At 34.3% G+C, this 12,953-nt stretch overlaps 1 protein-coding gene across 7 annotated transcripts in view; it reads right to left on the reverse strand.

Annotated features, from left to right (window-relative positions):
- RAPGEF6 (Rap guanine nucleotide exchange factor 6) overlaps window positions 1–12,953 on the reverse strand; it is a 182,431-nt gene that overhangs the window by 124,148 nt on the left and 45,330 nt on the right. For 6 of the 7 annotated variants that reach the window (XM_048220950.2, XM_026507900.4, XM_026507902.4 and 3 more), the window contains exon 5: window positions 10,567–10,636. The exons of the other annotated variant lie outside the window; for it this stretch is intronic. In XM_048220950.2, the coding sequence (XP_048076907.1) occupies window positions 10,567–10,636 (70 nt within the window). The remainder of the gene's footprint in view (window positions 1–10,566; window positions 10,637–12,953) is intronic. 7 annotated transcript variants of the gene reach the window in all.

Below are 12,953 nucleotides of genomic sequence, written 5' to 3' on the forward strand. Positions count from 1 at the left end.
TCTATGCTTGCACCTGTGATCCCCTTTTGCCTGAGAAACTCCCACTTGGTAAACTGAGTGCTTGTCTATTGCTGAAAATCTTCTTCCCTTTGTGTGGAAATTGTTTACTTAACAAATGAAGCTTCAATTTTTGCTGTCAACGGGTGTTCTACAAGTTGTGGCGGTTTAATGCATGTTTTTCCCTCTGGTTTTATAACTTTGTTTTTTGTTTTCAGTAGTTTTACCATAAACTATAATGTGCTTATGTATAAGTTTCCTTGGATATATCCTGCTCTGAGATGGTTGAGTTCTCAAATTTGTAAGTTGATTTCTTTTGATAGTTTTGGAAAATTCTCAACCATTATCTCTTCTAATACTTCTGTCTTTCTTCTACGATTTTGATTACACTTATATAAGACCTTTCCTATTATGTGGGTCCTACACTCCATTACGTATTTTTAAAATATTTTTTTCCTGTTTGTTTTCTTCTGGCTTACCATTCAGTTCCCTAACTTGCTCTTCAGTCAAGTTTTACCTTCTATAAAAACCCACTGACTGAGCTTTCGTTTTCTTTTTCTTTTTTTTTCTTTCTTTCTTTTTTTTTTTTTTTTTTTTTTTTAAGATTTTACTTATTTGGAAGGAAGAAAAAGAACAGGCACAAGCAGAGGGGAGCAGCAGAGGGAGAAGGAGACGCAGGCTCCCGGCTCAGCATGGAGCCCAACACAGGCCTTGATCCCAGATCTCCAGGATCATGACCTGAGCCACCCAGGTGCCCTTGAGCTTTCTTTTTCATTTGTAGATGTTTCTAGGTATAGAATTTAGAAATCATTATTTCATTTTATAGTTTCCAATCTTCTAAAACTCTCCACTAAATCCCTGAAATACTAATCAGCTGTTTTAAAATACGCATATGCTATCTCTGGTATCTGCATCACCTGTGAATTTGTTCCTTTTGCCTGTTTTCCCTCTGGTTTCTCAACACTTTTTGATGTAGTCCATGGATTCTGCTATACAGTGTATTTTCACTGTTGCTATTTTGCAAAATTCTGTGATTTCAGTATGTATTTATTCTTTAAAAAAAAAGTTGTTTGGTAGGCTTAAAATTTTTCAGGCCAAAGAGTCAATTTTGTTACTGTAATTTAGAATTTCATTGCATGTAATCAGAAAGTGTCACTATATCTAATTTATGAAAACTACTGAATTTTTTGGTAAATATAGGAACAATTTTTGTTAATGTGGCATGGGGACCTGATATAGTTTATCAACATGTTGTAGAATTCAACTTATCTCCATTAAGATTTACCTGTTTATGGTGTCCAGGTCTTCTATCCCATTTTCCTTAACTTCATCTGTTCTGTACTAAGAAGAGAGGATTAAATTCTCTAGTAGTGTATTTCTAAGGTCTCAGCAAATCCTCCAGAGTGCCTGTTTTATATAGAAGGTTTCTGTGTAATCTGAGAAGATATTCATGTGCTCTATCTCCACAAAACTGTAAGTTTTAGCACTAAAGAATCGTCCTTCTATGTCACAGTTCATCAGTTTTTGGCCTCTATTCTACTATTGGTATTAAGATTACCATACCTGTCTCCCTTTCAGTTTCACTGGTCTAGTATGCCATTATCCACTGCTTCATTTTTAGCCTTCCTGAAACATTTGATTCAGTAATCAAAGGATAGTGTCTTCAGCAAAAAGGGGTGCCTGGGTGGTTCAGTCAGTTAAGGATCCAACTCTTGGTTTGGGCTCATGTCATGATCTCAGCATCGTGAGGTCAAGCCCGACAGTGGGCTCTGTGCTCAGAGTGGAGTCTGCTGGAAATTTTCTCTCTCTCCCTCTAACCTCGCCCCCGCTCATGTGCACACTGTAATGTAAATTAATAAAGTCTTAAAAAATATATTAAAAAATCATATATAGCTGGGTCTTCTTTTGTGAGCCAAACTGAAAATCTTTTCCTTATAATGGATAAAGCCATTCACACTTATTGGTATGACTATTTCAGGTTACAGTTTTATAACATCTTATATGTACTTCTCTATGAAATGTCTATTCTTTGCTTCAATAAAAAATTGTTTTTGTTACTTAGGAAGACCTGTATTTTTGTTCTACTGGTTACTTTTGTGCTTAAAAACCTTTTAAAAAAAGTTTGTCTCTGTGTTCTTTTCTTTCTCATTTTTTTCCTGAGATACAATTCTCATACCATAAAATCCTCCTAAGTATGCAATTCATTGGTTTGTAATATATTCACAAAGTTGTGCGACCATTATCTAGTTCTAGAACATCTGTATCATTCCAAAAAAAGACCCTATGCCCACTGGCATCGACTTTTTGTCTCTATGAATTTCCCCATTCTCAGTATTTCATGTAAACGCAATTATATGTGGTTTTTTTTGTGCCAGGTTTCTTAAAACAATGTTTTCAAGATTCATCTATCTATATTACAGCATGTATCAATACCTGATTCCTTTTTACTGCACCATAATATGCCATCATATGAACACAAAACATCTTGTTTATCTGTTTATCAGGTTAAAGGACATCTGGTTTGTTTCCACTTTTCAGCCATTATGAATGTTATAAACATTAGTGCAAGTGCACAAGATTTTATGTGGACATATGTCTTCAATTCTCTTGGGTATACATGTGGGAATGGAACTGATGGATCATATGGTAATTCCATTTTTAACTATTTAATGAACTGTCAAACTGTTTTCCAGATAAGCTGTACCTCTTTGTTTTTCTACCAGCCACTATGAGGGCTTTCATTTCTCTACACCTTGCCAATACTTGTTATGGTCCACCTGTTTTCTTACTCCTCTTTTACCACCTGTGGTGAAACATAGTCTTCCCAGACCTGCTGTGCTTCTACACATTTTGTTGTGTTTGCCAAGAATGCAGTCAGTAGTGGTTACTCACTAACTGGGCTATTTCTCAGAGTTGTACTTGTAGTGAGCAATCCTGAAGGATGAGGTAATGTTTTGTGCTGAAAAAAGAGCAGGCTTGCTCACTATAAAAGCAGTATATTCCCCCAAACTCAGAGGTTCTTAGTTGCAGTGAAAACCTACTGTGTTTGTGGCATCACCATGGGCCACCCAGCACTGCCTCCATGGGACCTAGGAAGCAAGGGGAATCTACAGAAATATGCCAATGATGGATGCTCTGCTTGCTATACCACAAGTAAAAAGGTTCTTTGTTTCTGACCCACAAGTCTTATGTCTTCTGCCAACATCCACGAAATAAACAATTAGATTATATAGTAATCAAATCCCAAACCTTATAATTATCTAGTTGAGAAATTTTTGCTCTCACTTATTCTTTATGCAACAAACAACTATCAATAAGCTTATTCTTTTTCCTATTTCACTCTCCGTTTTCCTCTTCTTCAGTTTTATTACGGCTATTCTGTCACAACATATAACACAGTAGTTTTTCCCTCACATCTCTACCTTTTAGTTTTACTAATACATTTATATATTTTAAAGATTCATCACTATTTCTTTTGGTGAGGTTTTCCTGGTTCTCAGTTGAATAAAATATCCTTTAGCAGATTCCTTAAAACAGCTCATGGGTGCATAATTCCCTAAGTTCTTGTATCTTGAAAACCACTTTTCCATAACCTTGATAAAGACAATGTGGCTGACATAAAATTCTTAGTTCATACTTTCTCTTTTTTTTAAAGGCTGCTCTACTTGAGCCTTGTTTTGGTTGTCCCAGTGGATTTTTAATATTTAATTCTTCTTTAAAAAAAGAACCACTGATTTAATTCAGAGAGAGAAAGAAAGAGCATGACAGAGAGGCAGGGAGGGGTAGAGGGAGAAAATCTCAAGCAGACTCCCTTCTGAGCACGGAGCCCTATGCAGGGCTCAGTCTCACGCCCCATTAGATCATTACCTGAGCTGAAATCACAAGGCAGACGCTTAACCGACTGAGCCACCCAGGCACCCCCCAGCGGATTGTTTAACGTCTGAATCAGTGCAACTCGTTTGCCTTTGGAATTATGTCGTGTTTTTGCCTGTAGACATTAAGGATTTTTTACCTTTGAAATCAAATAGTTTTATCAAGAAATGTCTTGAAAATGATCATTCTGGGCTCATTTCCCCAGTACCCAGTAGACCCTTTAAGAGTGTGTAGATTTGAATCTTTTCCAATTTCTACACAATTTTCATTAAATATTGCTTTAAACATAGTTGTTTTCCATGGATTTTTCTCTTTTGAGACTGTTAAAATTATGAATGTTATCCTTTCATTGCTTATCTTCAATTTCCACTATTATCTCTGCCACTTGTTTTATTCCAGCTCTGAGATACAATTCACACAAGATTGTGTAAGTTCAAGGTACACAATGTGCTGGTTTGATACATTTATATATTGCAAAATGATGATCACCACTGCCTTAGCTACCACCTCCATTACATCACATATTTACCATTTCATTTCTGTGGTGAGAAACTTGAAAATCTGCTCTTTCAGTAACTTTCAAGTATATAGTATCCCTGACACTTTTTACTTCATTCTTGTAGTTTTCATTTACTTGCTTTCCCCCTACCTTTCCTTTAATTCTTATTTCTTTTAATTGAAGTATAGTTGCCACACAAAGTTATATTAGTTTCAGGTATACAACATAAGTCATTTCACAAGTTTATATATTATGGTATGCTCAAATACAGCTACCATCTGTTAACATACGTTATTATAGTATCACTGACTATATTCCTTATGCTGTACCTTTCATTCCTGTAATTTATTCATTCCATAACCGGAAGCCTTTATCTCTCACTCCCCTTCACCCATTTTTGCTCATCCTCCACTCCCTGCCCCTCTGGCAACCATCATTTTGTTCTCTGTATTCACAGGTCTGATTCTGCTTTTTGTTGCTTCTTTTTTTCAGATTCCACATGAGTGACATCAATATGGTTATTTGTCTTTTCCAGTCTTATTTCCATAGCATAATACCCTCAAGGTCCATCCATGTTACCACAAATGGCAAGATCTCATCCTTTTTTATGGCTGATTAATATTCCACTGCATATTTCCATATCTTCCCTATCCATTTGTCTACCGATGAACACTTAGGTTGCTTCCAAATCTTGGTTATTGTAAATAGTGCTGCAATAAACACAGGAGGACATGTAGCTTTTCATATTAGTGTTTTTGTTTTCTTTGGGTTAACACCCACTAGTGGAACTACTGGGTCTTATGGTATTTCTTTTTAAAATTTTTTAGGAAACTCCATGCTGTTCTTTACAATGGTTCTACCAATTTACATTCCCACCAACAGTGTATGAGGATTCCTTTTTTCTACATCCTCACTAACCCTCCCTCATTTCTGGCCTTTTTGATTTTAGCCATTTTGACAGGTGTAAAGTGCTATCTCATTATAGTTTTGATTTGTTCAATGCACCTTATTAAACTTTCACTGGAGTGTATTCTTCCTGGGGCATCCTGTAATTTACTTATTATATATATATTATCAGTACTTTTTTTCTATGCCTTCCTTTTCCTTACCGAGTTTATACTCTTTTTTACTCCACTTTTCTTCCCGTTTTCATTTTTTGGTTTTTGAATTTCTGATTTTACATTTTTAAAAAATGTCCTCAAATGCTTGATTGAATATGTTTGTATCTAAGTATGGTCAGTTTTCATCTGAATATTTGTTTATTTTTCTGGGGTGGAGATGAATTCTCCTCAGTTAGTATGTAATGAATCTCTTCTTTTTTGGTAATAATTATATATACTTTTATTATATTAATTACATATATTAATCTTCCCTTTTTATCTTTATGTGGTATTGGGGTATTTTACAAGATTCCTAGTTTAACAGGGAATTAGCAAATACTCTGAGGGCCAGGTATCTTAAGATACTTTTTGGTTTTGTCTTGCTTGGGGGGGGTGGCATTTTAAGGCTGTGATTTTTGCGTTCACCTTGTCTTGCAGGATCCTAAAACTTCCCAACGTGCTTCTTTTCTTCTTCAACACTTAAATACCAAAGGGAGTTTGTCTTCTTTTTACCTTTTGTCTTAACCCTGAAGATACACATTTAGAAGACAACTTTTGTAAATCAGTCCATTTTAAATGACTTTCCTGCATTTCATGTTCTGCTCTAGCATACATACATACATACACACACACAATTTTGAAGTTAGTGTAGAGTGGCACTGCAGGTTAGCCTCAGGTCTGCTTGGTAGCTTCCATCCTGTGTGCTTTTCTGCTTATCTGCTTGGTTGGCTTTCGCTCACTATAAAGCCTTGCTGAAGGCTGGGAAAAGACAGAGTCTGAGAGATAATATACTGAGAATTGGTGGGTTTTCTCCCCTAAGAATTATTTTCAAAATTTGGCTTTCTCTGTGTTCAACTTATGCCATGAACATGGTTTATGTATAGATTTTTTTTACTCTTCTTGTAGCTCTGTACTGCTTTTGGAGGAAATGATGGGAGACAGGTAGTTAAGTGGTTCCCACTGTCTTCAGCTATCCAGAGGAGTGAGATCTAAAAGTTAAATTAAGGAACTAACAAATTCTATAAAGCAAGGTACATGGGTGGCTCAGTCATTTAAGTGTCCGACTCATGGTTTCCGTTCAGGTAATGATCTCAGGATCCTGAGATCAAGCCCTCTGTCTAGCTCTGCGTTCAGTGGGGAGTCTGCTTGACATTCTCCCTCTTCTTCTGTCTCTCTTCCCAGTAGTGCTCACTTGTGCGCTCTCTCTCTAAAACAAATCTTTAAAAAAAAAATTCTATAAAACAATACAGGTTAGAAGTTCAGTAATATCGTCATAGGGAGGTCTTTCTAATAATAAGCATGAACGCTAACAAGAAACATTTAAGAGGAAAACAACTTTATGGATAAAAAACAGAAAACCTAATGCAAAATTTATTTTAACTGAAGCAAAAAAATGATTTATTTACAGCCTCCTATAAGCAAAAAGGCTCATTTATTAACTAAAAGCTCTTAAGAAAAAAAGAAAAGAATAATCCAGTATACCTGGGTGACTCAGTTGGTTGAAAGTATGACTTTTGATTTTGCCTCATGTCATGATCTCAGGACACTGGGAAAGAGCCCTGCGTTGTGCCCAGCACTCAGCAGGTAGTTATCCTCCTGCTCTGCCCCTCCCCCACTATGCTCTCCCTCTAAAATAAATAAATCTTTACCAATAATAATCCAACTAGAAAAATGGGCAAGACATAGGAATATTCGGGAAAACAAATCCCCTGTAAGGCATGTGAAAACATGCACAAATAAGTTAAAACAAGGCAATTTCCTTTTAACATGTCAGATTAAGAAGACTAAGGTATCAGGTGATCAGAAGATGCTCAATAACAGGCATTCCCAATCACTAGTGGAGTTATTAAAATTTGTACATATACATACACAGTAAAGCCACCTAAAAGAACTTCATGCACTCAGATTAAGTTCTTTCATGTATTCTAAATAATTTTAGCTAAAAAATATGAGGTACCAAAGATTCATACTCATACAAAATAGCAATACATTTTTATATGTCAAAAGATGTAGTATCAGGGTGCTTGGCTGGCTCAGTCAGTACAACATGCGACCACTGATCTCAGGGTTATGAGTTCAAGCCCCATGTTGGACATGGGGCCTACTTTTAAAAAAAAAAAAGAAAGAAAGAAAAAAAGTAATAATGGTGAAAAACTAAAAAAGAAAAAGAATCACATGGCATTCTGACAATAATATCCTTCAGATATCTCAAAAATAAAAATCTTGAGGCTATTTTGAGTAATTTTCTCGTATAACATAACTTTTTTTACTATGCTGCTCATCAATGAAATGTGGTTTTGGAATTTAAAAATTACCAACCGTCAACCAATAAAGACTTGATGTATAACTCTTCATCTCAAGGTTAAGAGTTCAAGCCCCACACTGGACAATTGAAAAAAAACAAAAACCTGATGTGATTTTTTGGTGATTTTTTTAAGATTTTATATACACACAAGCAAATTTTTTCTGAAACATCTGAGTATAAATTGACCCTAAAATGTGTCAACATGTATTTCCTAATAACAAAGACTTTGTTTCATATAATCCCAGTAAGGTTCTTAAAACTAGGAAATTCAGTATTATCTAATCCCCAAGTCCACATTCAAACTTCATCAACTATGCCAAAAGCACCACTTATTAGCCACAATGCCCCTCCACCTCCAGGTTTTAATACAAGATCAAATACTGTGTTTAGTTATATCTCTCTTTTTGCCTTTAATCTGGAACAGTTCCTGGTCTTTTTCTGTGTTTTTTTGACACTGGAATATTTAGAGTACAGGCCAGTCAATTGGTAGAATGTTTTCAATTTGTTTTGTCTGTTATTTTCAAATGACTAGATTCAAGTATGGATTTCTCACAAAAAACTATCACAAAGGTGATATTTTGTCCTTCTCCTTCTATTAGAAGTAGTAGTTTATCAGTTTGTGCCCATATTGACGGTGGTAGCAATGATTTTCATTATAGTGGTATCCTCCATATTTTCCCAAATAAAAATTTGTGAATTTTTCTCTTCATAAATGATTTGTGGGGATATATGTTGAGATTATATAAGTATTCTTTTCTCAAACATTAGCCCACAAGTTTTAGCATTCACTAATGATTTTCTAAGATCATTTTTTCTATATTTATTAGTTCACACTCAATTATCAAGAAGAACTTTTCCTTCTTCCTCATCACTCATTCATATCAGAACTTATAAATTCTTATATTATATATAAGGGTGCCATTAATTCCTATGAATTTTTATGTGGGTTCTCAAACTGTCCCAGATTTGGCCAACAAGAGTCCCTTTAATCTGGTTCTTCTGTCCTTTTGCCAGATTCCTAATGTTTCTCTGAGTATTTCCTTACTTTCAGGGTGGGTGACTGAAACATTTTATACTTCGATATAGAGTTGAATTATAAGAATTATACATTTGTAACATCTCAACAAATTATATAAACTTAAAATATTCATTTTTGTGAATGTTAATCCTCTAGCTAGCAGCACTTTCTATAATGTTATAGGCAAGGAATTCTTCAACTACTCTGTATAAGTAAATACAGTGATGGTAATGGAAATCAGGTTTCTGTTAGATAAAGAAAGTAACAAAAAAGCAAAGAAGAAAGGCCAGAATAAATTCTAGGTTTTCAACACAGATACAGAAAAATAAATATAGACGTGTATATATAAGTGTGTGAGTTCATATACACTCACATATGTATTTTCTAAGCTCTGTTCACTGAGAGGCCCTCTAAGTTTAAAAAGGCCCCTACAGCAATGAAAACAACTGGCAGCCACATCTTGGCTTTAAATACTATCCCCCACTAAAAGCAAGCACGTCTCTTTAGAGACTGGTCTGGGCAGAAGAACAGCTTTCCCTTTAACTTAAGGGGAAAATTAATAATTTATGAGTGATTAATTTCTACTTAACACTGAACAAAATTAAACAACAACAAAACAATGTATATGAGAACACTGCAGTAAAAACCACTGTTCTTTCCTGATAAAGTAGAAAATATATAAAGTACACCAACTGACAAATGAGAAAACTAGTATTGCCTGAGGCAGTTTTCTTGCCATGCCCCTCAATACATCTACTTAGAAGAAAGAGTTCTGAGGCCTTATATAGATATGCTATGTATACCAACACTTAAAGAAAATTTACATAATACACAGTCCAAGACTTGAACAAACTTCAATCTAAATAACATTCACTGAATACTTACTAATGCAGGCAGCACTGCAATACAATGGAAGACACAGTGAGTAAGACATAATGTCTGCCTTTTAGGAGCTAAAAATTCTTTTGTTTACATGCAATTTAGGACACTGAGTGCATGATAATGTAGACGATCCAGTTTGGATAAGAGAAAACAAACTATGTGAAGTTTTGAGCCCTGACATTAAAATGCATCATTAAGAACGTAACCTCACTTCTTAATAATGTAAAATCAAATCAGATGATATGATCATCCGAATGAGATGCTAGCAGGACAATGAGCCCATTCAATATAAGCTATGTTTCTAGTGAGGTCATCTCAGGACAAGGTAAAACAAAGTTGTGTTCTCGGTTCTTTTAATGCTAAAAGAAAAATAATAAAGTGAGGTTTTCTAATGTTACATCAACTACCTAGATTTCTTAGTAACAAGAATTATTCCTTAATTACACTCTTAAAGTAAAAATATTAAGATCTAAACCATACTTGGATATGACTATGTGTCTCTTTTTCTCTACCTCTTTCCCTCAAGTTCAGTGCACAGAATATGAATGTTCAAAGATTATTAACTAAACTGAATAGAAAAAGAGAAAGCACTTGAAAAGTCAGGGTTCCTCTCATAAAGCCTTCATTTAAATTTTCTGGTAGAAGTAGTAAAAGAAATCACCAAGCCTGCAACATGGTATACAAAATTCTATCCCTTTCTAAATCCTCTCAAGGATCAGAAAAAATTTAAAGTAGATAAAAACATATCAAATTTGGTATAGAGGTCTGATGCTACTCAGTATTTTAAAAATCACAGTAATGGAACCTCCTTGAGTGTTTAAAATCCTACTACATTTAAAGTTGAAACTGAAGCATATCAAAAAAACAATTCAGCATTCTTTAAAGTTCTTACCACAATCATTTCTGAAGGCTCTAATACAAGACAATCACATCCTCTTTTTCCTCCAAACTGCTTACCAAAACTATAAAAACAAAAAAACAGTTTCTTTAGCAAAGATTATAGGTAAAATATATCAAATATAGGAAAAATAAAAAAGAACCCCCCCAAAACCCTAAATGTTAACCAAGAAATTACAACCCTAGCACTTACGTAAGATTTTTCTTAAAAACAAACCAAAATACCTTTCCTCATATTTGCCCTGATATAACTTATCTCAACACAGTTCTTTGTAAAAAAAAAATCTTTTAAAATATCTGCCTTTAACTTATCTCTAACGCTTTTATAGTTTAGGATAGAATACTTGCCTAGTCTCAAATCTTGAATTTGGTATAAAGTAGAATTAACATAAAAACACCTAATAGAGAATGAAGCCACAACTATGGAATATTTTATGAAAATAAATTATTATAATATTTTGGGAGCAGTAATCAACAAAAGATAAAAAGAACTTAAAAAATATATCTACATTTAAATATATAAATAAATGTACCAAGATACAGATGTAATTTATTTTTCAGAAATACTGCTGGGGAATCCCTGGCTAGCTCTTTCAGGAAACTACAACTGGGTTAATTCGAAGAGAAAATGTATTTCTATATTCTTCACCTGTGAGAAAGACTTCTCAGCAATCAAAAAAGGAAGGATTCATATAGGAAAGACGTTTTCATTTTAAAAGAGAAACTGAATGTTTTAAAAGGATGGGGGGAGAAGATAAAATACTTGCTAATTATTTAAGAGACAAAATGTTAACATACCTTAATATGGAGACTACACTTAAATTGTAAAAGCAATCTAAAATATTACACCAGAGAAAATTAAGTACCATGGCCAATCATAAAATACCTAATATTACTACAAACTAACCAAATTAAAAAGAAACTCCACTAATCGAGCAAAATATAAAATACCAAAAAGTAAACAAAATGAAGAAATACAGGTCATTTATAAAAGACTATACAATTTGATAGACTAGAAACTGATTGAATAAAGTAATACCTATCATGTACATCTGTCTATGAAAAGGTTCAATATTCTAAAAATGTCAGTTCTTCAAAGTATAATGTCATATACAAATACACGTTCATAACAAAATCCTGAGGTGCCTCCTTAGTGCAGGAGGCAGCATGTCAGTCTTGTAACAAAATCTTAATATCTAAATGGAATAAATTACTTCTGAACATAAAAAAAAAAATCACTTTTGTTTTTTTCTTAAGCAGTATGATTCTATTTTTCCCCCCAAACTCCAACAGCATCTAACGCATAAAATATTAGAAGTAAATTTGTGGAAGTTTCTCTCATTGAAGATAGAGTAACAGGGACCAGATTTATTCTCCTACCTAAAAAAATGAGAAAATCAGACAAAATATATAAAACAACAGTTTCAAGACATTGGAAAACAGGAAGGACAGGGCTGTGATTCCTAAAAGAGAAAATAACGAAATGAAGAGGACGCCTACAGTATCCCATTTTACCACCAACAGGAAATCTCTAGACCATTTAGGTACATGCCCTAGATCAGAATTAGCAAATTGCCCTCTCTATGTCTAGTATGTTAAAAAGCTTTATCATGAATAGCTTTTAGATTTTTTAAATTTTTTTTTTACTGAAAGAATATGGTTTTTGTCCACTATTTTACTAACACAGTATACTGTACTAGTTGATTTATGAATGCTAAACCTTCTTGCATTCTCAAGATAACCCCAACTTACTCAGTTTCTAATACTTTATTAATATATACCTGGATTTGTTATCTTGTTAATGATTGCTGCATGTATGTTCATGAATGATAACAATGCGTAGTTTGCTTTTCCTGTGTTGTTTTTGTCTGTGTTAGTGTTAGGTTAATATTAGAACCATAAAACAGTTTCTTTTTTAATTAATATTTTGATATGTTAGTCACCATACAGTACAACATTAGCTTTTGATGTAGTGTTCCATGATTCATTGTTTGCGTATAACACCCAGTGCTCCATGCAATATGTGCCCTCCTTAATACCCATCACCAGGCAAGCCCGTCCCCTCCGAAGCCCTCAGTTTGTTTCCCAGAGTCCATAGTCTCTCATGATTCGTCTCCCCCTCTGTTTTCCCCCCTTCATTTTTCCCTTCCTTCTCCTAACGATCTCCCTGCTATTCCTTATGTTTCACAAATAAGTGAAACCATATGATAATTGTCTTTCTCTGCTTGACTTATTTCACTTAGCATAATCTCCTCCAGTTCCATCCATGTTGATGCAAATGCTGGGTAATCATTCTTTCTGATGGCTGAGTAATATTCCATTGTATATACGGACTGCATCTTTATCCATTCGTCTGTTGAAGGGCATTTCAGCTCCTTCCAC

Source organism: Ursus arctos, unplaced genomic scaffold (assembly GCF_023065955.2).
Source record: "Ursus arctos isolate Adak ecotype North America unplaced genomic scaffold, UrsArc2.0 scaffold_5, whole genome shotgun sequence".
NCBI classification, from domain to species: domain Eukaryota; kingdom Metazoa; phylum Chordata; class Mammalia; order Carnivora; family Ursidae; genus Ursus; species Ursus arctos.